This window comes from Lontra canadensis, unplaced genomic scaffold, assembly GCF_010015895.1.
Source record: "Lontra canadensis isolate GAN:19392208 unplaced genomic scaffold, GSC_riverotter_1.0 scaffold30, whole genome shotgun sequence".
NCBI classification, from domain to species: Eukaryota; Metazoa; Chordata; class Mammalia; order Carnivora; family Mustelidae; genus Lontra; species Lontra canadensis.
In genome coordinates, this window is record NW_022631024.1 from 18,374,072 (window position 1) to 18,397,735 (window position 23,664).

General features: G+C 64.0%; 1 protein-coding gene across 3 annotated transcripts in view; it reads left to right on the plus strand.

Moving 5' to 3' along the window:
• NACC2 (NACC family member 2) overlaps nt 1-23,664 on the plus strand; it is a 60,334-nt gene that overhangs the window by 26,521 nt on the left and 10,149 nt on the right. The window contains exons 2-3 of one of the 3 annotated variants that reach the window (XM_032866218.1): nt 10,322-10,749; nt 11,113-11,269. In XM_032866218.1, coding sequence (XP_032722109.1) covers nt 10,384-10,749; nt 11,113-11,269 — 523 coding nt within the window. In that variant the 5' untranslated portion in view covers nt 10,322-10,383. Of the gene's footprint in view, nt 1-8,506; nt 8,939-10,321; nt 11,270-23,664 lie in introns of those variants that run through there. The other 2 variants (XM_032866217.1, XM_032866216.1) reach the window with 2 other exon arrangements.

Genomic DNA, 23,664 nt, shown 5'->3' on the forward strand with positions numbered 1-23,664 from the left:
GGAGGGCTTCGGTATGCGGGGCAGGTCGCGGTGAAGGTGGTGGCCCATAGCCGGGTCCCATGGCTGGATACCCAGATAGCCACTGCCTGGCAGGGGGATGAGCTGGGCAGGGCCGGGGCCCTGGAGTCGGGAGGGTGGTGAGGCCAGGCCTCTGGGCCCTGAGGGTCTCCGGGGAGCATGGTCCCCACCCAGCAGCGTCCTCCATGGTCTCGAAGGCATGTCCCGTTGCTGTTTGGTCCTGTGTGTCGACTTCCGTCCTCAAGGTGTGATGGGCCTGTGGGTAGGGGTGGGCCGGGCCTCAGCCTGGGGGCCCAGCAGGCGTGGCTGACCCTTGGGGGCGCACAAAAGGCCATTCACCCCCTGTGTTGGCTGGCCAGCCCGTTCCTGTCTGTGCCACAGCTTCTGCGAGGTCTGGGTGTCTGCAGCCCCAGCTGCCGGCCTGCCACGGGAGCCACGAGAGACACGGGGTGGGGACTGACGTGAGCCCTGATGGGAGGGGAGCGAGGTTCTGCCCATGGCCCTCGCACTACGCAGCATTCCCCGGGCTGTAAAGTTTGGTATTTATGGTCTTTATTTTTCATATCAGTAATTACCTTTTATGGCCCCGGCCGTAAGCAGCAGCCCATGCCTCTGGTCGTGGGCGGAGCGCAGACACACACACCCCCCCCCCCCCCCCCCCCCCCCCCCAAGACCCCCCCCCCCCCCCCGGGGGGGGGGGGGGCCCCGCCCCCCCCCCCCCCCCCCCCCCCGCCCCCACGCAGCAAGATGCGTCCGCCTCGCACGAGGGCTTGGGGAGACCGGGGTTTGTGGTTACGAGCCTCACGCTGCACCATGAGCACAATTACGCGTGGCTTTTATCCGGCCCCCAGGATTCTTAGTGCATTATCCGTATTTCCTTTAATTTGTGGGATTTCTAGTAAATGGGCTTAAAAATAGGTCTGGGCGTGATGCCAGGCAGATGCGGGCAGCAGGCATCTCTGTGTTTTCTCTAAAGGCAGCGTGGGGCAACCCCTGTGTCACTTGGGCCCATGCCTCCCACGGGTCCCCCGAGGTAGTTCTGCCATTGCACCCAGGAGGAGCAGGGCTGTGCCAGCCCCGGCGCCCTGCTCCTGGACAGGGCTGGGTCTGGGCTGCAGCTGGGGGCCAGGGCGGGGCCGGGCTGTGCAGCGAGCTGGTGCCTGGGCTGCTCAGGAGGCAGAGCCGGGGGCATTTGGGGTGTGGGTGAGGGGTGGTGCCTGGCCGGGCCAGGTGGAGGCTTCTCTGTGCTCCCCGGCTGGCCGCTTTGCCCCAGGGCCCCACATGTACCAGCTGCAGCCCGGCCCGCGGGGACCCAGAGATCTGTCTGTCAGTGCCACCTACTGGGGTCCTGGATGCCGCTTTGGTGCCCACCTGTGAAGGTGGGCACTGTGTTGGGCCCTGAACAGCTGGTGTGGCCTCTGTCCCCCTTTCCCTAGCCCAGACCCTCCTGTTCTCTAGGCCTCTGTGCCGTGTCTCCCTGCAGACGGAGGGTGGGCCCAGACGGCAGAGCCGAAGCCCACCCAGTGCGGGAGCCTTCTTGGTACTCGAAGACCCACTGGCCCATCCCTGGCCCTTCAGGACCAGCATTCCATCCCCCATGTGGGTGTCGCTCCAGGGGTGGGACCTGGCTGGTTCTGCACTCTGCGGGGCCAGCTGAGCAGGCAAGAGGGCCAGAGTGTCCAAGGGGTTAAACATGGGGACAGGGCGATGGAGACAGCCCCGACCCATGGGGTACACCCTCATGGGTGGACCACGGGGGCCTCTGTAAGCTGGGCGGCCACGTCAGGTGGGTAGCTGGGTGTCCTCGGGCAGGAAAGAAGGCCCATGGCTGGGAACCCCTTAGGGAGAAGCTGAGGCAGGCTGGCCGGCCTGGGGGGTGCCCCTGGGCTTCTGCAGGCCTCTCCCCAACCCCACGCTTGTCTCCCACTTTAAGGCCAGCAAGGCTGAGGTTGGTGGGGGAGAGGCTGGGGACCCTGCTGCCCAGCCCTAGGTCGGGTGGGCCACCGTCACCAGCAAGCAGCTTGCCTGGAGCCCCCAGGTGGGGGCTGCTGTGTCGTGGCCCCCAGCTCTGCGTAACACCCCCCCCCCCCGCGGGTGATTTAGTATTTCTGTGTCAGTCTGATTTACATTAGGTTTTTAAGCATAATTAGAAATGCGGGGAGCTTTGTGTCTTACCTCGACTATTTATGGCACGATATGCAGATGAGGAAGGGCTATGAATATTAACGGACGGGGGTGGGGGCGGTGCGCCGCGGAGTCCCTGTGGGTGATGGGTTGGTGACCGGCACCAGGGGGCGCCCAGCCTCTGCCCGCCCGGGACCCCCACCCGGCCCCCAGCTGCTCTGGGATCCCCCCCATCTTCCCCCATGGGCCAGTGGCCAGGGAGAGTGCCCTGTGGTCTGAGGATGGGGTCCAGCTCCGTGGGGCTGGCCAGCTCAGGCTGGATAGCCCCCGAGCGCCCCCGGGGCCAGGGGTGCAAGGGGGGCCCCCGTGTCAGCCGATAAGGGAGGAGGCGGCCCGTCCGCAGGCGCGTGGAGCTGGCTTTTTAAGTTATTAAACTATGCCCGAGGGACACACTCTTCCAGCTTACGTTATTGAAATTACAAATACGGTGAGGGAGATTGTCGGCTCTGTTCAAAACACTGCTTCCTTCTCCGGAAGCCTTCCGGAGCCGCTCTGGGGCTCGTGTGTGTCGACCCGAGGGACCGTGCACGCCGTGCTCTTGGCCCCCAACCCCACACCCACGCTGAAGTCAAAACATTTGAGAGGGCAAGGGTTGGTGGCTGGCGTGGTGGTGGCGGGCGGTGACTCGGCGGAAGGAGCCGCAGAGCCGGGCTCACCGGGTCCCACCAGCCACTGGACCGCACCTGTGTCAGCCTGCACCGTGGATGCCTGTCGGGATGCAGGACCCGCGGTCTCAACCGAGGGGTGTCTTCCCATCCTGAGCCCAGCCCCCTCGCCCTGCCAAGTGGCTCTGATGGCCGTTGGTGGCCTGCCCGGCGCCCTGGGTCCTTGGGTGTGTGCTGCCTCTCTGAGGGCCAGCCCTGTGTCTGTGGCTCTCCTGGGGGGCGGGGCAGGGGAAGGATTGATAAGCATATGTTTGAATTTGCAGATTCTGGCTTGCTGCCCTTTTCTGTTGGGGGAAAAAAAATGGTTCCAGGCAAACGTGTATTAAAACTGGCTCTGAGGCTTGATGCTGTCCAGGCTGTGGTCTGGGGCGGAGGCTGAGCCAGGGTGGAGGTTTCCGGGGGCCTGTGTGCCCCTTGCCCTGGGGTCTCCTGTGCCGCCGAGCCCTGGGGGCCAAGTCGCCCCTCTGTGGCGGAGCTAGCCTGCCCTCTCCCTCCACCATGGAAGCCTGCCCCAGCTGGGTGCGGGTGTGGAAGGCTGGGGAGGGGCGGGTCCTGGCCCCTGGGCCTGTGCGGGGTCACACTGTGGGTGCCGCGGTCTCCTCGTCTCCTCACCCACCCGGAGAGCAGGGGCTGAGACGCAGGTGCAGCTCGCTAAGTGCACAGTAGGTGGGGGGGGGCTGCACGTGGGGGGCTGTGCAGGAGGGGCTCCTGGCTCCTGGCTGCGGAGACCCCACCCCGGGGGCCCTGCTTCTGCTCGCCCCAGTCCAGGAGAGGTGACGACGGGCCCTTCCATTAGCAGCGAGGCTGAGGCTGAGGCTGCACAGCCTGGTTTTATGATGCACTAGAAGTTTAATGCAAACCTGAGGCCCAAGCTGGCTGGGGCCTCACTCGGTGTGGGGGGACCTGGCCCGCCCCGAGCTGGGCAGCGGTGAGGAGAGCCAGAGCCCTGGCCCCTCAACCCCAGAGGGGCCTGCCTCCCCCTGCTCTCGGAGGAGCGGAGCCAGAGTAGGAGCTGGGTTGGGGCTGGAAGGGAGCTTCTGCTCCCACAGGCCAGAACCAAGCCCGTACTGTCAGCTGAAAAGCCGAGGCCAGGGCTCCTCGGGCCTCTGTCCAAAGTGAGCCTGCCTTCCCGCCGACCCCTCCTCACCCTCTCCTGGCCGCCCTGCCCTGCTTGTGCTCATTGCCGTCTCCCGGGAGCACCTGCACTTGGAGGACGCGTCCTTGTGGCTGGCTGCTCCCAGGATGGCGGCGCCATGGGGCAGGGAGGCAGGGATGGGTTCCACTTGTCCTGGTGGGCCCGCCCGCCCGCCTGTCTCCCTCCCTGCCGAGGTGCACTGGCCCTGCATTTGCTCAGGCCCAGGCCTCTCATGAGATGGGAAAAGTTAAATCCTGCGTGATGATTGTGTTTAATGTCCGTTAACTTGCCTCTCCTCTCCTTGCTGGTGGCGACCCTGAAGAAGGTAGATGGTGTATTCCTCTGCTGTGGGGGGCGGGGGCTCCTTGGGATGGACGGCGGGGCTGGGAGGGTGAGAGGTGGCGGGCCGGGGCCCTGCAGGGCTTCTGAGACAGTCTGGCCGGGACCTACCTGCAGACCTTGGGGCTGTATCTCGGTGGGGGCCTGGGAAGGAGGCCTCTCCTCTTGGACTGTCCATCCTCCTCTGGTCCTCCAGGCCCCACAGGGAAGTCCTTGGCGTGCTCCTGGCACCTGTTGGAGCCCAGTGTGACCAGTCTCGGCCTGGCCACACCCCAATAATCCGGGCCCCACCTGCACCCTCTCTAGGCCCTCTGTCCGGGAGCCTGTCTGTAGCTCCGGGGGCGGTGGCCCAGCGCCTTCTCCTCGTGCTCCTTCCCTCGTCCGCCTGCAGGAGGCGCTGCGCTTGGGGCTGGGAGGGGCTTTGATTGACAGCCGTGACCCCAGGTCCTAGATCCTGGGTCTCCCTGAGGGAGGGGTGTGTGAGAGGAGACCCCCCCATTACCCATGTTTCCTCATTCTGGAGGAGGTCTGTATGGGGTGGGGGCCCCTGGGGCTGGCTCAGCTGCAGGGGCTGGACTCTGGCTTTGGGATTTCCTAAAGTGGGTTCCATTCCGCAGGGCGTCATGACTGGGGAGGGTTCCGTGGTGGGGTGCTTTTGAAGATGGCCGGAATGAATGGAGAGATCTCTGATGTTCTTCCTGGCTCTTCAGAACCTTCCGGATGCCCGCGGGCATAGTGACTCTTGCTCTTGGGGGGGAACCGAATGCATGTTGCTTGGGAAGCAGGGAGATGGGGAAACTGAGGCATAGAAGGGGACAGATGTTCTTGGTAGGGCTAGGCCCCGCCACACAGGGAAGAGTGAGGGGGTGACCCTGCTGCCCTCAGCCCTCTCAGGTCCTGGGTCCCTCTTCTCTGGCCACCGTGTGCCGGTCGGCTGCGGCCTGTCCTGTTTTCAGGGTTCTGGGCACGTAAACCAAGCCTTTATTTTATTCTTTTCTCCTAAAGTTCAGCTTTGTTTGCATCCCAGCCAGGGCTTCTAAGAAAGAATCTAACACCGGCGCCCCCAGGGCCCTTGGGGGGGTGCTGGGCTGTGGGGCAGCAGCTCCAGCCTGCAGGTGGCTTGAGGACACAGCGGCAGCGCCACAGCGGGCCTCTCTCCCCGGAGACCAGACGGCCTCATCACCTTCCAGGGGAATAATGGGCTGGCTCTGGCCAGGCTGGCCTGCGTCCCTGGGGCATGGGGCGGGGGTGGTGGGGGTGAGCCGGGCGGGGAGGGGGTGGAGGGAGAGACACCCACCTGCACTACCGCCTCCCGTCCAGGTCACGGCGGGTATGCGTCCTCGTGGTGCCGTTTGCTAACACCGTCGCCCTCCACCCTGTGGTGACTGTCCAGGGTAACCCTGGCCCCCGCTTCCCAGATGAGCTTCCCAGATGGGGCCCCATTTGCTTGAGGCCTCAGGACGTGGACACAGAGTAGTCGGGTGGGGCTGGCACAGGCGGTTGTTGTCCTCCTGGGACCTGAGATTCCAGCCCGCTGACCAGGGGGGACCTGCTGTGTGAAGGGACGGGCTCTGAGGGCCTCACGCTGTCCCTTGCTCTCAGTTGTGGACCTGGTCACTGTCCTGCCCAGCCCCAGGCAGTTGAGACCCTCTAGGAACTGGTGCCCAATGCACCTTTGCTGGCCTCTGTCCACCCCTGCCAGCCTGGGTCCCCCCCTCAGCACCAGCGCCCTGGTCTGGCCCAGGGTAACCTACCTGGCTTTCTGGGAGACTCCTGGCAGCCGGAGCTGCGGGTGAAGGGGCCATGCGGGGGGCTCCCCTCCAAAGCGCTATGCACTGGCCAGCGCAGCCCCACTCCCGCAGCCCTCCCGGGCATCCCCAGCATTTGGCTAAAGCCCACCAGGCATTGTGCAGACCCACCTGGCCTCGCTCCGCTCAAGAGGGCACCTGGCAGGCTTCTCTGAGGAGGTGATGAAGAGGCAGAGTCCTGAGGTGGGCAGGTCTGTCTCAGGGAGGACAGGCTGTGTGTCCTGGGGCCCAGGGGCCTGAGTGCTGCACCAGGCCAAGGTTGGCCGTCCCCTCCCCTCCCCAGCACGGGTTCCACCAGTTTTTCGTCTCTGGGTGTCCCCTGTTTCCCCATGTCTGCTCTGCCTGTGGCCTAGTCTGCCTTCCTTTGTGGCTGGGTGGCATGTGGGGGCTGTGTCCCCAACCCCCACCCCAGGGCTTCAGCCCCCTCATCTGGGGGCCATTGGGCCTCTCCTGGGCCCCAAGAAAAGGAGACTCTACCCAGTCTGGAGCCTGACAGGGCTTCTGGTGGAGGCTTCCCTGGGTTGGTCCTTCTGGGTCTGGATCAAGGCAGGCTGGCAAGGCCACCCCTCGCAGCCCCCACCCTGGGGTTGTGCGGACTCGAGCATCCACGTGAATGCCCGCTCGGAGCTGTTGGTGCCCAGGGCAGCCGAGTGGCCGTCCCCCAGGACCGGGGCAGTGGGGACCAGGCTGTGAGGGGCGTGTGGCCTGAAGCCGGCCCAGCCGCCGGACTTCTTCATCTAGATAGAGGCGAGGAGGGGACTGGGGTTTGGACTCGCTCCGTCACGGGCCGGGGGATTTGGGGGGCTGAGGGTTAGGCCCCTGTGTCCCCTGGCTGGCCCCCAGGTCCCCAGAGCAGTGAGCGGGGACCATTTCTGTCAACGCTGCAATCGCAGGGCTTGTCACCCTTCCCCCAGGGTAGTCCTCCGTGGGAGGCCCTGAGCCGCCCCTGGGGGCGCTTCCCCACACCTGGATTTCTTCCTGTGCTGCCTTCCGCTTTATCTGCTCTGGGAAGCTGAGCGCGCTGGGTGTGAATGGGGAGGCACCAGATGGCCCTTTCTTTCTCCGGATGCCACTCGCCTGTGGGAGGGCTGCTGCCCACCCCCCCGCCGGCCCCTCCTGGCTGCGCCCACCAGGGTGTCGGGCTGGCAGTGCCCCCCCCCACTGGGGCCAGACCGCAGCCACTGCCAGCCTCATCCCTGCCCTCTCTGTAGGGACCTGTGCTCTGCCCAGGGCCATGGTTGGCAAGAGGGGAAACCGAGGCTGGGCTGGTTGCAGGTGGTGTGAGCCCAGACCGGGCCGGCAGAGGCAACGCGCTCAGCGTAGCCTTCCCTCCAGAGAGGGGCCTGGGAGCGGGGGCAGGGGGGATGCCACGGTCCCTGTGTGGCAGCCTGGCCTCCTTCCTACCATCCCATCCCATCATCCCACCATCCCGTCAACCAATGGTGACTTTGCCCACCTGTGGGGGATGGGGGGTGGGGGGTTAGGTCCTGCCCATCTGCGAGGTCTGTGGCCACCCCCCCCACCCTGCCCAACTGCACTCACAAGGCTTGACAAGACCCGCCTCAGGGCATGGGGGGCAGGGTGACTCCTGGGTGAGTGGGATGGGGTGCTGGGCTGCCCTGTTTGGGACTGCTGCTCTGGGGACCTCAGGGAGAGGTGGGAGGTAGAACGGGGCGCTGCGGGGCGGTGGGTCTCCTCTCCCACTTCTCTTTTTCTTCACCTCCTTTCTCATCTTCTCATGCTGCTTTTCTCACCCCCCCCCACTCCTGGGGTCCCTACCCTCATCTAGCTCCTGCCCTGTTTGACCTGCCCCCTCGTCCCCTATACCTTCTGGTCCTCCTTGTCCCCCGTCCCCTCATCCCCTTGTCCACCCCATCCCCTTCCATCCTCCTTGTCCCCCTACCCCCCCAGCCCTCCATACCCATCATCCCCTTTGTCCTCCCACCCCCTCCTCCTGCCACTACCCCCTTGTCCCCCCCATTCTGACATCCCTCTATCCCCCTTGTTCCTTACCCAACTTGTCCCCTATCCCCCTGCCTCCATCCCCCTCATCCCCCCTCCCTCTTGTCCCCTGTCCCCCTGTGCCCGGTCCCCTTGTTGTCCTGCCCCCCTCCCCCACTCTCATCCCCCCCACCCCTACTCCGCCCCGCCCCCGCCCGCCCAGGCGGAGTTGGTGGCTCTGCCAGCCCTGCAGACTGTTTGGAATAGTTTAAATGCTTTGACACTCGGGCCGTCCTGGATGGCAGAGCGGCGGCTGACTGGTAATTCGCATGCAGAGCTGCACCATACATCTGGGCGCTCAGTTGCCGTGGCACCGCGGAGCGCTCCGCGTACAGTATTTCTGCCATCTTTGTTTGCACTGCGGTGAGTCATCAAAGTCTGTCTTGTACCAACACCCGGAGCGTGCATTCCTGTGGCACCAGCACTCCACTGTTGTGAAAGCCGGGGCTGGAGCTGGCATTTACTGGGCTCCCAAATCAAAGGCGGCATTCATTCCGGAGAGCCGCCCGAATGTCCGTCTGCATCCGGCCTCTGCATTTAGATGCTGTGCGCTGCCCCGGGAGCCGGGCTGGGTGCAGCTGAGCTGCGGCCGCGAGCCCGGCGCCCAGACTCCCTGCCCTGCTCCCTCCTCCTCCCTCCTCCTCCTCCTCCTCCTCCTCTCCCGGCTCCGCGCGCCCTCCCCACCCCAAGGGCTCCCGCTCCGTTTGCTGCATTCCCGGAGCAGCTGGCGAGCCTGCCCCTGCCAGGCTGAGCGGGCAGTGCCGGGCCCCCGGCGGCTGCCGCCCAAGGTAGGTCTCCCCCGCGGGCCGGTGCCACGGCCGGCCGGCAACTTCTCCGCGGCGGGGGCACTGCGGGCCCTCCCCCCAGCAGCCACCCATCTGCCCAACTCCTGTCGCCGGGGTCCCGGCGCTCCGCCCTCCCTCCGCCCGCCCTCCCCCAGCCCCGGGCGCCTCTGCGGCCGCCTGCACTTTCCTCCCGCGGGACAGAGCAGCCCTTTGTGCGGGCGCCGCTGTGCAGAGTTCGGCCGGCGCCTCCTCCCCCCTGCCGGCCGTCCCCAGCCCCCCCACCCGTGAATCCGGCATCAGATCAACCTCCCGGAGCCCCGTCCCCAGCCCCTGGGGCACCCGTTGAGCCCTTGCCGGTCCCTTCCCCGTCTCCCCCTGACCCCTTTAGTCACCTGGGCTGGGATCGAGCCAGCCGGGAATGGCCGGCGTGGGGAGCTGGGGGACTGGGAGGGCGGGCAGGTGGGGCTGCGCCAGGCTCCCCAGTGGTGGTCCAGCTGTGGTGCGTCCCTGGCAGTGCCGGTGGTCTGGGGAGCCGGTCCCCGGGGGAGGGGCGGCGCTGGTGGGCGCGCCTGACTTCTAGCTTCGGCTCACTTCCCTGGGCGCCCCACCCTGGCCCTCCTCGGAGGGGGACGAGGGGCCGGCTTCTCAGCCAGTGGAGCGGGACGCCCCCTTTGAGGGCCCTCTGTGCGGCAGCTCCAAGCGAAGAGGAGAAAAACAAACCAGAAACCAAAAGACCCCCTTGCAGGACCCACTTGGTTTGGGATCCAGCCCCCCCAGGGGAAGGGCTGTGTGAGGCCCTTTGCTGCTAACTTTTTCCTGGGGAGAAGAGCTTGCAGACGGGGCCACCACCCTCACCCCTCCCAGCTGCCGCGGCTGGCTGTGCCCTGTTCCGTGTTCTGTCCTCTGTCCTTCCCGTCCTCTCTGTCCTCCCGGAGTGTAGGCCTCCGTTTCTGTTCCTGACTTCTGCTAAGACGGGGCGTCCCTGCCCGAGGGCTCTAGCGCTGTCCTGGGGATGGTCTCTGGGAGCTGCACAAGGTGTCAGGGGCATCCCCCCACCCCCACCCCACCGCTGGAATGCGGCTGTGCAGCTCTGAGTCCCTGTGGGGTGCTGGCCCAGCCAAAGTCCCGCTGTGAAGAGCTCGGCCCCAGGACCTCCCCGCTCTGAGTCCCTGTGGGGTGCTGGCCCAGCCAGGGTCCCGCTGTGAGGAGCTTGGCCCCAGGACCTCCCCTGGGCCGGCTGTCCGTCCGCTGGGGAGGGCCCTGCTGGAGGGCCTGGGGCGGGCAAGGAGGAGGGACGGGGGGTGGGGTGTGTCGCGGGCCTGCTGGGGTGAGCCCTGGCTGTCCAGCAGCCTGACCCAGGTGTCCCTGCGCCCTGTCTCCCTGCAGATGTGCCCCCCTCGGGCGCTTCCGCGCTGAGTGTGAGGCGAGCCCTCCAGCGCCTGCCCACCATGTCGCAGATGCTGCACATCGAGATCCCCAACTTCGGGAACACCGTGCTCGGCTGCCTCAACGAGCAGCGCCTGCTGGGCCTCTACTGTGATGTGTCCATCGTGGTCAAAGGCCAGGCTTTCAAGGCCCACCGGGCCGTCCTGGCCGCCAGCAGCCTCTACTTCCGGGACCTGTTCAGCGGCAACAGCAAGAGCGCCTTTGAGCTGCCGGGCACCGTGCCGCCCGCCTGCTTCCAGCAGATCCTGTCCTTCTGCTACACGGGCAGGCTGACCATGGCGGCCAGCGAGCAGCTCGTGGTCATGTACACGGCCGGGTTCCTGCAGATCCAGCACATCGTGGAGCGCGGCACGGACCTCATGTTCAAGGTGAGCTCGCCCCACTGTGACTCGCAGACCGCCATGATCGAGGACGCCAGCTCGGAGCCCCAGAGCCCTTGCACCCAGCTGCAGCCGGCCGCCCCCGCAGCCCCCCCCTACGTCGTGTCCCCCTCCGTGCCCATCCCGCTGCTGACCCGCGTGAAGCATGAAGCCACGGAGCTGCCGCCGGCCGCCGGCCCGGGCCTGGCCCCCAAGCGCCCGCTGGAGACGGGGCCCCGGGATGGCACGACGGTGGCGGCGGGTGCCACGGCGGTGGGCGCAGCCCCGCTCAAGCTGCCCCGGGTGTCCTACTACGGGGTGCCCAGCCTGGCCACCCTCATCCCCAGCATCCAGCAGGTGCCCTACTCCCAGGGAGAGCGGACCAGCCCGGGGGCCAGCAGCCTGCCCACCACCGACAGCCCCACCTCTTACCACAACGAGGAGGACGAGGAGGACGACGAGGCCTATGACACGATGGCAGAGGAGCAGTTCGGCCAGATGTACATCAAGGCCACGGGCAGCTATGCAGGTAACGCGCGGCGGGGGCCCGGCCCGTGCCCTGCCCGCTGCCCCCCACCAGTGGGGGCAGGTGCTCCTCTGGGCCCCGCGTGGGCACCGAGGTGGGGCTGACCGTGACCGTGAGCGCTTGGGGTGGCCGCTGTGCCAGGGGAATGCAGGGGACAGTCCCCAGCTGAGGCTGAGGACCGGACGCCTGACTTTGGGTGAAACCTCCCCCCAGAAGCCACAGCCTCGGGCTCACGAGAGGACAGTGAGGACCTCAGTGGCCCAGGAACCTGCCCAAGGGCTCATGGGGTACCGTGCGACTCACCTGCTAAAGGCCTTAGTGACCCAGTGGGGCCCCGTCTACCTGAACTTTGACCTCAGCCCTTCCCTGGGACTCAGGGAGGTCAGAGACTCCCCTGTATCTGGCTTGTGTGCTGCCACCTCCCGGGGTCCAGCATCAAGGGACAGGCTGCAAAGTGCTTGTTGAACTGTGTGAGCGGCCCCCCAAGGTATTTGTGGAGGGGGTCCCCCACTGGGGACCTGTGTACCGGGGATGCCCTGACTGGACGTGGCATTACATACTACGTCCCGGTTCCTGGAGACTCTTTGGGGTCTGCTGGCCAGAGGGTCCGGGAGTTGGGGCCCCGGATCGGGTATCCACCTGCCTTCCGTGTTCCCCGAAAACTGGCTGTGTGCCTGGGCCCGCTGCCTGCTCATTTGCATGCAGGTCCCGTGCCCAGTGGATCAGCTCTGGACACGTGGTGCTGGTGGGAAGTGACGTCCCAGAGCTGGGGCCCCGAGGGACAGTGTGCTGACTTTCCTCCCCTCTGGTGCCCTGCGTCCTGGTGCCCTGATGGGACAGATGCTGCCCCCTGCCCCCATCTACTCCATGTCCAGCCTGGAACTGGCCAATCCGACCTGCTGGGAACCTTGGGATGGCCTCTCCCCAAGAGCAGCCAAGGACGGGGTGGTCTGGCTAAGCCAGCGCCCTCTCAGCACTGTGGGGAGCAGGGAGGCTCTGCCAGGGGCACCCACCTGCGCTCCTTGGGGCTGTGAGTGGATGGTTTTTCCATAGGACTCATGACTTCTTTTGAATGCACGTGGTGGTAGTTAAATGGCTTCCACAGGACCGGAGTGCAAAGACCACGTTGATCTGGGCGTGGTTCTTCCTTGGGGTGGCAGAGGGAGGGGCTTGGTGTCCCGGTACCAGGATACCGGCTCTGTGCTCGGGCCTTAGGGGGGCCTCTGGGAAGCTGTCCCATGTATAGTTCCCTCTGCCCACTGCTGACAGCCACCTTGGGGGCCAGGGAAGGGCCGCATGGGGCCCCAGACTCAGCTGGAGGGAGCCGGAATCTGCCAAAAGTCCAGGGGCAGGGACTGTCCACTAGTGGCCCACCATGGGACACCATGGGGCCAGGAGAGGACCCTAGTCTCCAGACGTCTCCCTCCAGTGTGGCCATGGACGTTGGCCAGAGTGGGGTGCCGAGGGAGAGGGCGAGGTGTTGGGACGGCAGAAATGAGTCTGGGGCCTCCTTCTCAGGACTGTAGCGTTCTGCCTCTGTGCTTGGGTTTTCCAAGGAAACATGGAATGGTGGCCATGGGAAGGGCAGGCTGGGGGTTAGAGGCCAAGTTTCCCTGGACTGCTCCTCTGCCTTGACCGTGACCTGACTTTCCCACCAGCATCCCCCCGAAACCTCCCCCCAAGACAAGATGCGGGGGGCACAGGCCTGGCCCAGGGCCGTGTACCTGCAGGGGGTCACTCATCCAAGGAGCCCCTTGCCGCCTTCTCCCTGGGGGTGTTGGAGGCAGGATGGGAAACGGGAGAGGACAGCAGGCCTCGGCGGGCAGAGCCTGGGGCCGGCCTAGGGTGCTATAGTCTGGGTTTTCTCCTCGGTGAGACCATAAGTGGGGCAGTGGGGGGAGTGCGATTTCTTGGTTAAAATCTAGGTTATTGGCAGTGACGTCGCTGGCATCGCCGGGCGCCGGGTGAGCTGGGAGGAGGTTGGTGGGGGAGGGGGCCGTGGGAGCAAGCAGGCAGCGAGAGGGGCCCGCCCTCAGAGGTTGCCTGCCCGCACCCCAGGCTCCCTCTCCGTGCCGGCTTGGTCGGGTTGGGGGACATCCTCCCAGCCCCTTGGGCGGCTGGGCAGCTGCTGCCCTCAGTCTGGCGCCTGGACTCGGGTTGGGCAGGCTGTTGAGCTGGTGGCATAGGGATGTTCCAAGGCACATACGGACATGTGGGACCCTCTTCCCAGGCCGTTTACCCACCTGTCCAGGGAGAGCTCGGCCTGGGCGACCTCCCAGGGTCTCTGGGCCAGCATCGTCTGTGCAGGAAGGTGTGGGAGCCCACGGGGTGCTCTCATGGCCACCTTGTCAAGACCAGCTTCTGCACCCTGAGCCTCTTGTTCTGGAAATGAAGGAATTAAACATGAGAGATGAAGTTAGGGGACCGTCCCCCAGTGGTTCTGTGTTCCCACAGGGCCTGTGTCCCCTGTGTCCCCTGGGCTCCTTGTCCATCGGGCGGAGATATCACAGTTGACTTACCTAGTCCCCAAGGACACTCTTAGGACTGAGTGACCAGGAGGGTGCTGAGCAGGGGCAGGGGGCATCGGTAGGGCAGGTCAGGCTCCCTCCCGTCTCTCCACAGTCCCTGGCTTGGAGTGGAGTCTCCTGGGGGCTTAGGAAGTCCCTGCCCCAGCTTTGAGCCAGGGGAGTGAGTGGAGGAGGCCTACCCCCTCTAGGCGGTGGGGGTTGGTGGTGGGGCACAGAGGTGTGGGGTCTGCTCCCACCAGCCACCCTTGCCACGCTCTTTGGGCACATGTGTACCCACGGGCCGTGAGCAGTGGTGGCCCAGACAGGGAGAGAGACAGCGAACAGACCTTGAACAAGTATTTAATCTTGGCTGGGGGTCACCCTGAGGCAGGGTGGGTGGGAGTGATGCTTAGGGGTGGGGAGAGTAAGCCAACCAAAGGTGGAGGGGGTCCCTCTGCCACCTCTGCAGGTGGGTGGGTCTGGCTGGAGGGGCCGCTTTCTGCACCACCTTCCCCTCCCCCTGTGGCTCAGCCCCTCCTCCTGCACCTGCAGATGTCAGAGACAAAGGCGCTGAGCCAGGCACTTCCACTGGGCCCTGCTCACTCCTGGGAGGGGACCCCCATGGGCCGCTGTCCGAGGTGCGCAGTGGCCCCACCCAGCCTTGCTTCTGCTCCCTCGGGGGCCCAGCCAGCTCCCCTGGGGTCTGCCTGTGTGCCTGACACCAGACATGGGACGGGGTCCTAGCTTGCGGCCCACGTCTGTTCCCGGTTTTGCCTTCTGGGAGCAGAAGTTGCAGGTGACCCCTGGGACTCCGGAAGGACAGAGTGTGTGCTGTGTCCTGGCCCAGGCCCTGCTCATCGCCATCCATGAGGCTGGTGCCATGCCATCCCGCGGCTGTCCATCCCTGCACCCCGGCCCCCTTCCTGTTGGGGGCCGCGCCCACCTGTAGCCCCGCTTCCAGCTTGGGGATCTCACAGAGAAGGGGAAGGCAAAGTTTGTTCTGCGAATCCCAACCCCAAGCCGCCCTCCCTGCTTCCCGGCCTGGGTCAGGGCGTCCACACTGCTGGAGCTCAGCCCCAAGGCTAGGAGGGCCCGGGGAGGAGTGGGGCTTTTTGTCCCTGGTCTGGTAAGGGTGGGTCCCAAGCAGGGGTGGGGTGGGGGTTCCTGGGTGGGGCAGGGGTTCCTTCCCTGTGAAGGCAGTGCTCCAGTTCGGCAGTGGAGGTGCTGGCCCTGAGGGCAGGGGGCTCGGCTGTGCACTCCAGCTGCAATCTGGGGCTCGTCCCTGAGAGCCTCCGGCGGTGGCCTCCCTGGTTCCCCGGTCCTCAGCATCTCCTGTCTCGGGGACAGGACAGAGCCTGTCATATGTCACGTGTAACCCTCCAGCCCGAGGACCCCGTGGTTTCCTCCTCTGTCTGTTCCCGGGGTCTCATTCTACCTCCCTGCAGTGGGTGTGAAAGGTGCCTGTCTGTGTCTTGGCTGTGGCGGCAGAGCGTGGTCACTGCCTGCCCTGGTGCCCTCCCAGCGGCTCTCTTTCCGTCTGGACATGCTGGCCTGTTCTAGAATGTCAGGGGAGGCATCGTGCACTAGGCACTCCCACTTCTGTCTGGGCAGAGTGCGTGTGGGGCTCGTCTGTGCTGTGAGGGTCAGTCCCTCGGTTCCCTCCCCAGTGTGGTGCTCAGTCAGCTGTACGCATACCCAGGCTGGTTCTGAGCGTCATGGGTCTGGTGACTGGGAGCATTCGGGTCCCGCGGTCACCGTGGCACAGGATACGGACCTGGGCTTCGACCACGTGGGGCTGTAGCTCCTTCCATGCGGCCCGGGGTCCCACCATCCGTCTTTTATCCAAGGCCCTCACGTCCACGGGGTTGGACTTTCAATGGAGCTGCTTCAAGTCTGTCCTCGTGGCCCTGTTCCTGTTATCCTCCTGCCGACACCTCCTCGCACCTGGGTGTGTTTTACGATTTTATTCATTATTTGAGAGAGAAAGAGCGGGTGCGTGAGAGGAGGCAGGGGAACAGGGAGAAGCGGACTCTGCACGGAGCGCAGAGCCCGACACGGGGCTCAATCCCACGACCCTGAGATCATGACCTGAGCCAAAATCATAAGCCGGATGCTCAAGCTCCCCCGCGGCACCTTTCGGGTTGAATGTTTCCTTCTTGGCCTCACTGTTGATGTACTCTGTGCCTCAGACGCCTCCCCTCGGCCGGTCCGCTTCCTCCGCGACGCCGCCTCTCCTGCCGCTGGGCTCTCCCGTCCCCTCTGGCCTGGCCTGCCGTGCACCCACGTGCTCCCCGTGCAGCCGTGTGCTCCGTGTGCTCCCCGTGCTCCCACGCAGCGGCCTCCCCCTGCGCCGCTCTGCCCGCCAGAGACCGCCGACTCTCTGGGCTCGGTTTCTAGTCCGTTTTAAAATCTAAGTCCAGGGTCGCCTGGGTGGCTGTCTTGAGCGGAAGCCTCCGACTCTTGATCTCAGGGCTGGGGGGGTGGCAGCTGCGTCTGGACCCGGCTTAGAAATAGACAGTGGGTAACGGGTAATGATAGGTGAGTAACCGACGTCCATCCTGCCGCTCAGTTCTCCCGTCTCACCACTGCGGGTGGTCTTGTCATGGCTCCTGTGCGCCAGAGCCCCTCCCCATGCCACCCTCGTCGGGTCCCTGGGGACCCCGGCTCCCCCCGCTCTTGCCCCGCTGCTCTGTGTTCTCCTCGGGATGGCCCGGGGGGGCCGGACGGCGGGGATGTCCCGTGCGCCGTGTGGACGCGTGGCCACAGCGGTCAGGCTGCTCCTTCACTGGTCACGGGGCGTTTCCGTGGCTTCTAGTCCCCAGTAGTGAGAGCGAGGCCGTGCGCACACTCGTGCTCCCACGCTGGCGCGTGCTGGAGGCTCCTCTCGTGCGGCCTGAATCCCCGCAGTGAGGCGGCAGCTGCGTGGCAGGCGTGTGTCTGACTGGGGGACGCTGCCCGGCTCTTGTGGGACGCGGTGCCGTGGGTCACTCTGCAGCCAGACGGGCCACGCGCGCCGACGCTGGGCTCGCCGTGTTTTAAAGCCGCTGCTGCTGGGCCACGGTGCTGTCCCTGATGTCGGCTTCCTCCCACGTGTCCGCCACCCTCGTACCGCCCGCCGCCGCGCCCCGACCCTCGGCCCTTCTTCGGCTTGTTGGGCTCCCGGGGCCCTGGTGGCAGGTGTGCCTTCCTCGCGGATTCGGGGGAAGCCTCGCTGGGAGCGTGAGTCCCCGACATTTTCTCCTGGACTCCGTGTTTGTTCGTCCGCTTGACAGAGTCTCTGCTAAAACACATTCTCGGGGCGCCCGGGGGCTCCGTCGGTGAAGCGTCTGCCTTCGGCTCAGGCCGTGATCCCGGGGTCCTGGGATTGAGACCCGCATCGGGCTCCCTGCTCAGCCGGAAGCCTCCTTCTCCCTCTGCCCCTCCCCCTGTTTGTGCTCCCTCTTTCTCACTGTGTCTCTCTAATATACAGAATCTTAAAAAAAAACACGAAACAGACATTTTTTAATGTTGATGAAATCAAGCCATTCATTACAGTTGACCCTGAACTGTCGGCTTTGAACTGCTGGGACCCCCTCCGGCGCGTGCGGACGGTCTGCGGCCGCCTCTGTGAGCGTATGTTCTCGTCCCCGCGGTCTCCCCCGCGGCACTTTCTGTCCTCCAGCTGACGTCACGGGAAGAGCGTGTCACGCGGGTCATGTTCGCTCACAGACCGGGTGCTGTCGTGAGGCTTGTGGTCAGCAGCGGCTGCCACGTCGTGGGGGGGCAGGTCAGAGTCACACATGGGTTTTCCACGGCACGGGGGCCTCTAACCGTCACCCTGTTCCAGCGTCGGCTGTTTCTCCACAGATGGTGCCCACCTCGTCTTCAAGTCGTTGCTCACAAGAACGCAAAGATTCTCCCCTCCGTGTCCTTCTACACGTTCTGCAGCTTTGGGTTTTACGTTTCGTCTGTGGGTTGTTCCGGGTTAGTTTTTGCAGAAAATGTGAGGTTCTGTTTTCTCTTTCATGTGATGTCCAGTTTCTTTTCAAAGATATTTAAAATATGGAAAAAAGCCCAGAGCGCCTGGGGGGCTCTGTCAGGGAAGCCTCTGCCTTCGGCTCAGGTCACGATCCTGGAGTCCTGGGATCGAGCCCCGCGTCGGGCCCCCTGCTCGGCGGAGAGCATGCTTCCCCTCTGCCCCTCCCAGCTCGTGCTCATGCTCTCTCTCTAATAATTTTTTTAAAAACATGAGAAGACCCGGTTGGTATTTACCCACGTATTTATTTTGTGTGGACGCGAGTTTCCATCTGGTGCCGTCTTTCTTCTGCCGAATTTCCTGTGACGTTTCTCACGTTGCTGACGCTGGACCAGCGGTGAGTTCCAGAAACACGCGGGTCGGTCTGAGAGGCACCTCCGTCAGTCAGCCTCGCTGGCGTGGGACGTGCGGGGGTGCCCCTGCCCCGGGCGCAGGTCTGTGCTGGCCCCGGCTCGCACTCGCGCGTGGAGGACGCCGGCCTCCGGCTTTCCTCCCGGGAAACCGCAGGAAGTCGCTGTGTCTCCACGGGCACCCGTCTTCGTGGCAGCTCCGTTTTGCTTGTGGTTCGGCTGCCCACGGCTCCCCTCCTTGGGCTCCTCTCGGCTCGACGGCGGCATCGCGGTCAGGTTCCGTAGCTGGGCTAAAGCCTCCTCCCCTTGCACCGTCTTGCGTCATTTCTTCACCGGTGTTTCTCCTCTTTGGGGTCACCTTTCCGGGTTGGTCCGTGTCTGCTCATTGTCGGTGGATCCAGGGCTTGGCGCACGTCAACCCTGTGGGGCACCCATGGCTCGTGGTTCCCTGCCTCTCGTGGTGGCGCTGAGCGGGACTCAGTAGCAGCCTGTGTGTGGCCGCGGGCGTGGTGGCCTGCTCCGGGAGCGTCCCCTCTCGTGGGGGAGCTGCCTGTCCTCACTCTGCCTGTCCCAGGTCCGTCGTGGAGACGTCCCCTCCCGGCCTCTGCCTTCCGCTCGGACACAAGAGGTTCTCCCGCTTTTCCTTATGATCAGTTGGTTTTTGTGTTTTGTCTAAAGAAAGACTTTTTCTCTCCACGTCGAGATATTGTGATATTCCTCTGTGCTCCTTAAAAAAAAAAAAAAAAAAAAGCCAAAACTTTAGATTTGAAATCATTTTAAATGTGCAGAAACATCCCGATACGTGCCATCTGCTCGGACGCACTCGCGGGCCAGAAGGTGCTGGGTTTGCTCCTCTGCCCCTTCGTCTGCACCCAGAGAGGCTGTGGGGTCTCCGACCCCCCGGAGCACGTTGCCAGAGTCAGCCCCTCTGCCCCCTGGGCGAGCGCTTGTGACAAGCGAGGACAGTGTCCCACGGAAGTACGCACTCCTGCCAGCTGTGGAGCAGGGCCCCTGCGAGCCGCAGTCCACGAGGTGTCCCCGTGGTCCCCTCCGCCCCCCGCAGCCTGCTGTTCTTGGACCCCGGCTCAGGTTAGAAGCATGCTGCGTGTTTGTGGCCGTTCTCCGCCCTCTCCTTAGTCTGAGACGGTTTCTCGCCCCTTGTCCCTCGGGACACTGGCATCTCGCAGCGCGGCTCAGCGGCTCTGCAGAGCCCTTGTTTGGGTTTGGCGGGTCTTGCGTCGTGACTGGGCTCGGGTTGCGCGTGTCGGTGGAGCTCCAGGGAGGCGGGTCCCGGTGTGGCCTTCAGGAGGCACCTGATGGCATGTGCTCCTCAGTGGTGACAGGTGACCCCTGCCAGGGAAGGTGACCCCTGCCAGCAAAGCCGGGCTCTTCCCTTTGCAAGACGAGCCTGTCGCCCCCTGCCCGACCCGCAGGTTCAGTGCGCTGGGCTTGCTGCCCGCGGCCGCGGTCTGGCTCCTCAGCCTGGGGTTGGCTCGTCGGTCCCCGCCACGGACAGCGTCCCCGCGTCCCCCACGCATTCCTGCACGTGCACTTACTGCTAGCGTATAGGGTGTTTACAGCACTTTTCACCCCATCTCGTTACGCGAATGTTCCAGGATCGACTCTCCTTTCAGGGGGGCGGGGCACATGCCGCTGTCTGGGCCGTCAGAGCTGCAACTCCTGGATTCAAAGCCACACGTTCAGGCCGGTGTCTTCAAATCCGGTTCAGTCCCAGGGTCGTCCTGACCTCCCCTTATGCCGGTTCTCCTCCTAACAGCCAGGATTCGGACGCAGGAAAGGCTTTAGTGTCTGTGGCACGTCTGGGATTGCGGTTCTAATGGGCTGCGACGGGGCCCAGTGCGGACCCTTACCCCACCAGACTCCCCAGCAGGTCAGCCACGGGTCCGCGGGAGACCTCCTCCCACGGCGTCACTCCGCGAGCCCACCTGGGCCGTGCCCTCCCCTGTCCCCATGCGTCCCCCTGCACGTCCCCCCCGTGCGTCCCCCTGTCCCTGGTTCTCTTCCTTACGGTGACCGGGCCTGCCTCCTCTTTGCGTTCTTACACACACGCCTTTTAGAATCGCGTTGTCAGACGCCACGCAGCCTGTCTGCTGGGGCTCGGCCGGGGTTTGCCGTCACCTCCGGCCAGGCCTGGGGCGCACCCAGGTCCCTCCGGTGCTCGCTGTTCCCCTCCACTTCCTTACACCTTTTCTGGGCTTTTCTTGGGGCTGTGGTGGTGGTCTCTGCCCGCCCGTTGTCAGATTGACTCCTAGAAACTCATTTGTTGTTTGAATCTACCCGGTATTTAAGTTTCTTCTTTCTTGTCATTGGTTGTTGCAAGTGTTACAGGAACAAACGGGGTTTATTACTTAAGAAAAGAGTCTGGCCTGAGCTCACTTACGTATTCTGATCGCTCGCCTGTGGATTCTTCCGGACTCTCTGTGTGTGTGCAGCCCCGGCGTCGGCCGCCCCGGGGCTCTGCGGCTGCTCCTGACCGTGTGGCTTCCTCTCTGCCCGGCCGGACTGGCGGGGGCTTCCGGCTCGGCCGCCGCCTCTCCAAACGCGGGAGCAGCTTGCCGTGTGCGTCTTTAAGTGGGGTCTTTGCTCCAGGCGCTTGGGGTGTGCGTTGGGTGAGGAGGGACGTTCTTTTCCTAGGTGAAGAGTGTTTTTTCCTTCTTTTTTTGTAAGTGTTAAATTTTAACCAAAACTTTGTCTCTAAATATTGAAACGGTCACGTGGTTCCCCTCTTCTCCTCGCTGCTTCTCTGAGCTACGGAGGACGGAGCCCTCTTGAATATGCGAACAAGACAGAACCAAAACCTCGCACTCCTGGAATCTGTTCAGCCTCGTTGCAGTTGAAGCTCGCGATTTGGCTTCCTGATTTGTTTCTTTTTCCCCCGTTTTGGGTGACTGCTGGGGGGCATGTGGCGCTGCCCAGGGTCCGACTCCTGGAAGGGGCGTCGAGCGGACGGAGAGGGCAAGTGCAGGGCCTGCGTCCGGCCACTGGTGAATCGGGGCAGGGGGCGCCCGCTCTGGTCAGAGCCCGGTAGGGGCCGTGTCCTGCGCGCAGCCGACACACATGCAGCCCCGACAGCCTCTTTATGTCGGAGCTTTGCCGAGCCCTGTCCGGCAGGCTCCTGCCCCGCGTCCTGAGCCCTGTTAATTTCTGCCCTTTCTCCTTTTCTTTCTCTCAAAGAAGATTTTGGGATTTTGTTTCTCTATTTTTCACCGTTATGTATGTTTTCACTTCAGTTTGCTTTCACTTTCCGGTTCCGCTGCCTGTTGTCTCCCCGGTGCCGAAGGCAGACGCTTACACGACCGGCTCCTCCGACTCTCCACCGTGTGCGCCGAGGGCCGTGCGCTCCCTGGTCTGTGCGGCCGCCGTCCGGGTAGTGCGTTCCCCTTGTCAATGGCACAGACCGCGTCCCCCGTGTCCCTGAGCTGACCCACGGGGTGGGCGGCCGGGGTGCGGCGCTCGGCTCCCAGACATGTGCCAGGCTTTCCGGTCACCTCTTTGCCCCCGGCCAGAGGGTGTTCAGAGCGGCTCTCTGCTTGGGCGTCTGTCGGCTGTCGGCCCCCGCACCCCAGCCACACCTGCGAGGAGCACGAGGGCGTCGTATAGCCTGGTAAACCGTCCCGGCCAGGCGCGCCGTGCACACTCCGTCGCGGTTGCTGTCCTCTCCCCGTGGAAGTGGCTGTCCTGCCGCTCCCACGCATCCTCCGACAGCCGGCTGGGAGGGTCTCTGTGCTCTCCGGCTGGCGTGAGCTGTCGGGGCGGACGCTGCGGGTCCGCGTGTGGCTTCCAGCCTTTCCTTGTCCTTTTGTTCACGGACTTCGCAGACTTCCAGTTTCAAGTCCTTTTTAGCCTGGTCTGGTTATATTTCGTGTAATTACTGACAACCTCGGGTCTCCTCTCCCATCTTACTGCTTCCTGTCTGTGCCCGCTGATGCCCCGTGTTCCTCTGTTTTCCCTCTTTCCGGTCAGTCAGCTTGATTCTGTTTCTTTCCCCTTTTTTCCCTTACATTGTAAGTTCGTGCGCTGCTGTCTCCAGGGTTAAGGTTTCACGTCCATCCCGACGGACGCTTCTCCTTCAGGGACCTGCAAGGCCTCCCGACTGGGCTCTGTCTTCGTTCTGGGGACGTTTTCAGGGCCCCCAGCCCTTCTCGGCCCTGTCCCAAGTTATGCTGACGCTTCCCCGCACAGTGTCCCTGGGCTCTTTCCCTGTCTTCCCTCTCCCTCTTCGCTGGAGCCTCTCAGCCACGATGGCCTCCCGTGCACACTGCCTACTTCCTGGGCTCCCGGGACATGGGGTCGTCCTCTCCCCATGTTCAGCGTCACTTTGACTCTTTCTTGGGGCACTTCTTCCCCTTCTCTGCTTCAGTCTGGATTGTCTTCCGGGTTGAAAATCTTGTCACCTGCTCTGTTCCGTCTCCAGCACCGATCCCGTGTCCAGGGTCTGATTCTGGTTTTCCGGTGAATTCTCCGTCGCGTCCCCACACTCCCTGCGTGTGTGCGGAGCTCTTGTCCAGGACGGATCCCCAGGGGGTCTGATCTCATGTCTTTTTGTAAATTGGGGTTTTATTGCTCATTTCCCCGTGTCTCTGGTAATTTCTTACTGAATGCCGGACCGTGTGTGAGAACGTCTAGGAGCCCCCACCGGGGCTGCTCCAGAGAGGGTCTGCTGGGCCCTCTAGGTCTCGGATGGAGCTGGCAGGATGCCTGGCGCCGTGACCAGTCCTGGGTCTTGGCTGAAGGCCTGCGGTCCCCAGAGCACTTCCTCCTAGCAGGCCCCAAGATCTGATGTCTGTTTATCTTGTATGTGGACACCACGTTCTTGATTTAACTTTTTCTTAGTTTCTTGGTGGTCACTTTTCTGAATCTGGCCTTCACACGTGCTGATTTGTGGTGGAAGGAAGTTGAAGGAAAGCCAGGAGGTCCCCCGGGCTGGGTGCCTCGAGTCTGCACGCTCCAGGTCCCGCACCCCTGCTGCCCGGCCCCATGGCCGCTGACCGCTCAGCTCAGGGGGCCTGGCCCTGAAAGTTAAGCAACTTTTATGCAGCTTCTGGAGTTGATCATGTTGGGGGGACACTCCATGGCCGGGCAGGCATCTCTGGGGAACCGTACAAGTCAAACACAGTTATTTATTTATTTATTTGACAGACAGAGGTCACAAGCAGGCAGAGAGGCAGGCAGAGAGGGGTGGGGGGAAGCAGGCTCCCTGCTGAGCAGAGAGCCCGATGCGGGGCTCGATCCCAGGACCCTGAGATCATGACCTGAGCCAAAGGCAGAGGCTTTAACCCACGGAGCCACCCAGGCACACCTAAGCACATTTATTTTGGGGGCGCCTGGGGGGCTCCACCATTAAGCATCTGCCTTCAGCTCAGGTCATGATCCCAGGGTCCTGGGATCGAGTCCCGCATCGGGCTCCCTGCTCAGCGGAAGCCTGCTTCTCCCTCTCCCTCTCCCCCTGCTTGTGTTTCCTCTTTTGCTGTCTCTCTCTGTCAAATAAATAAAGTCTTTAAAAAA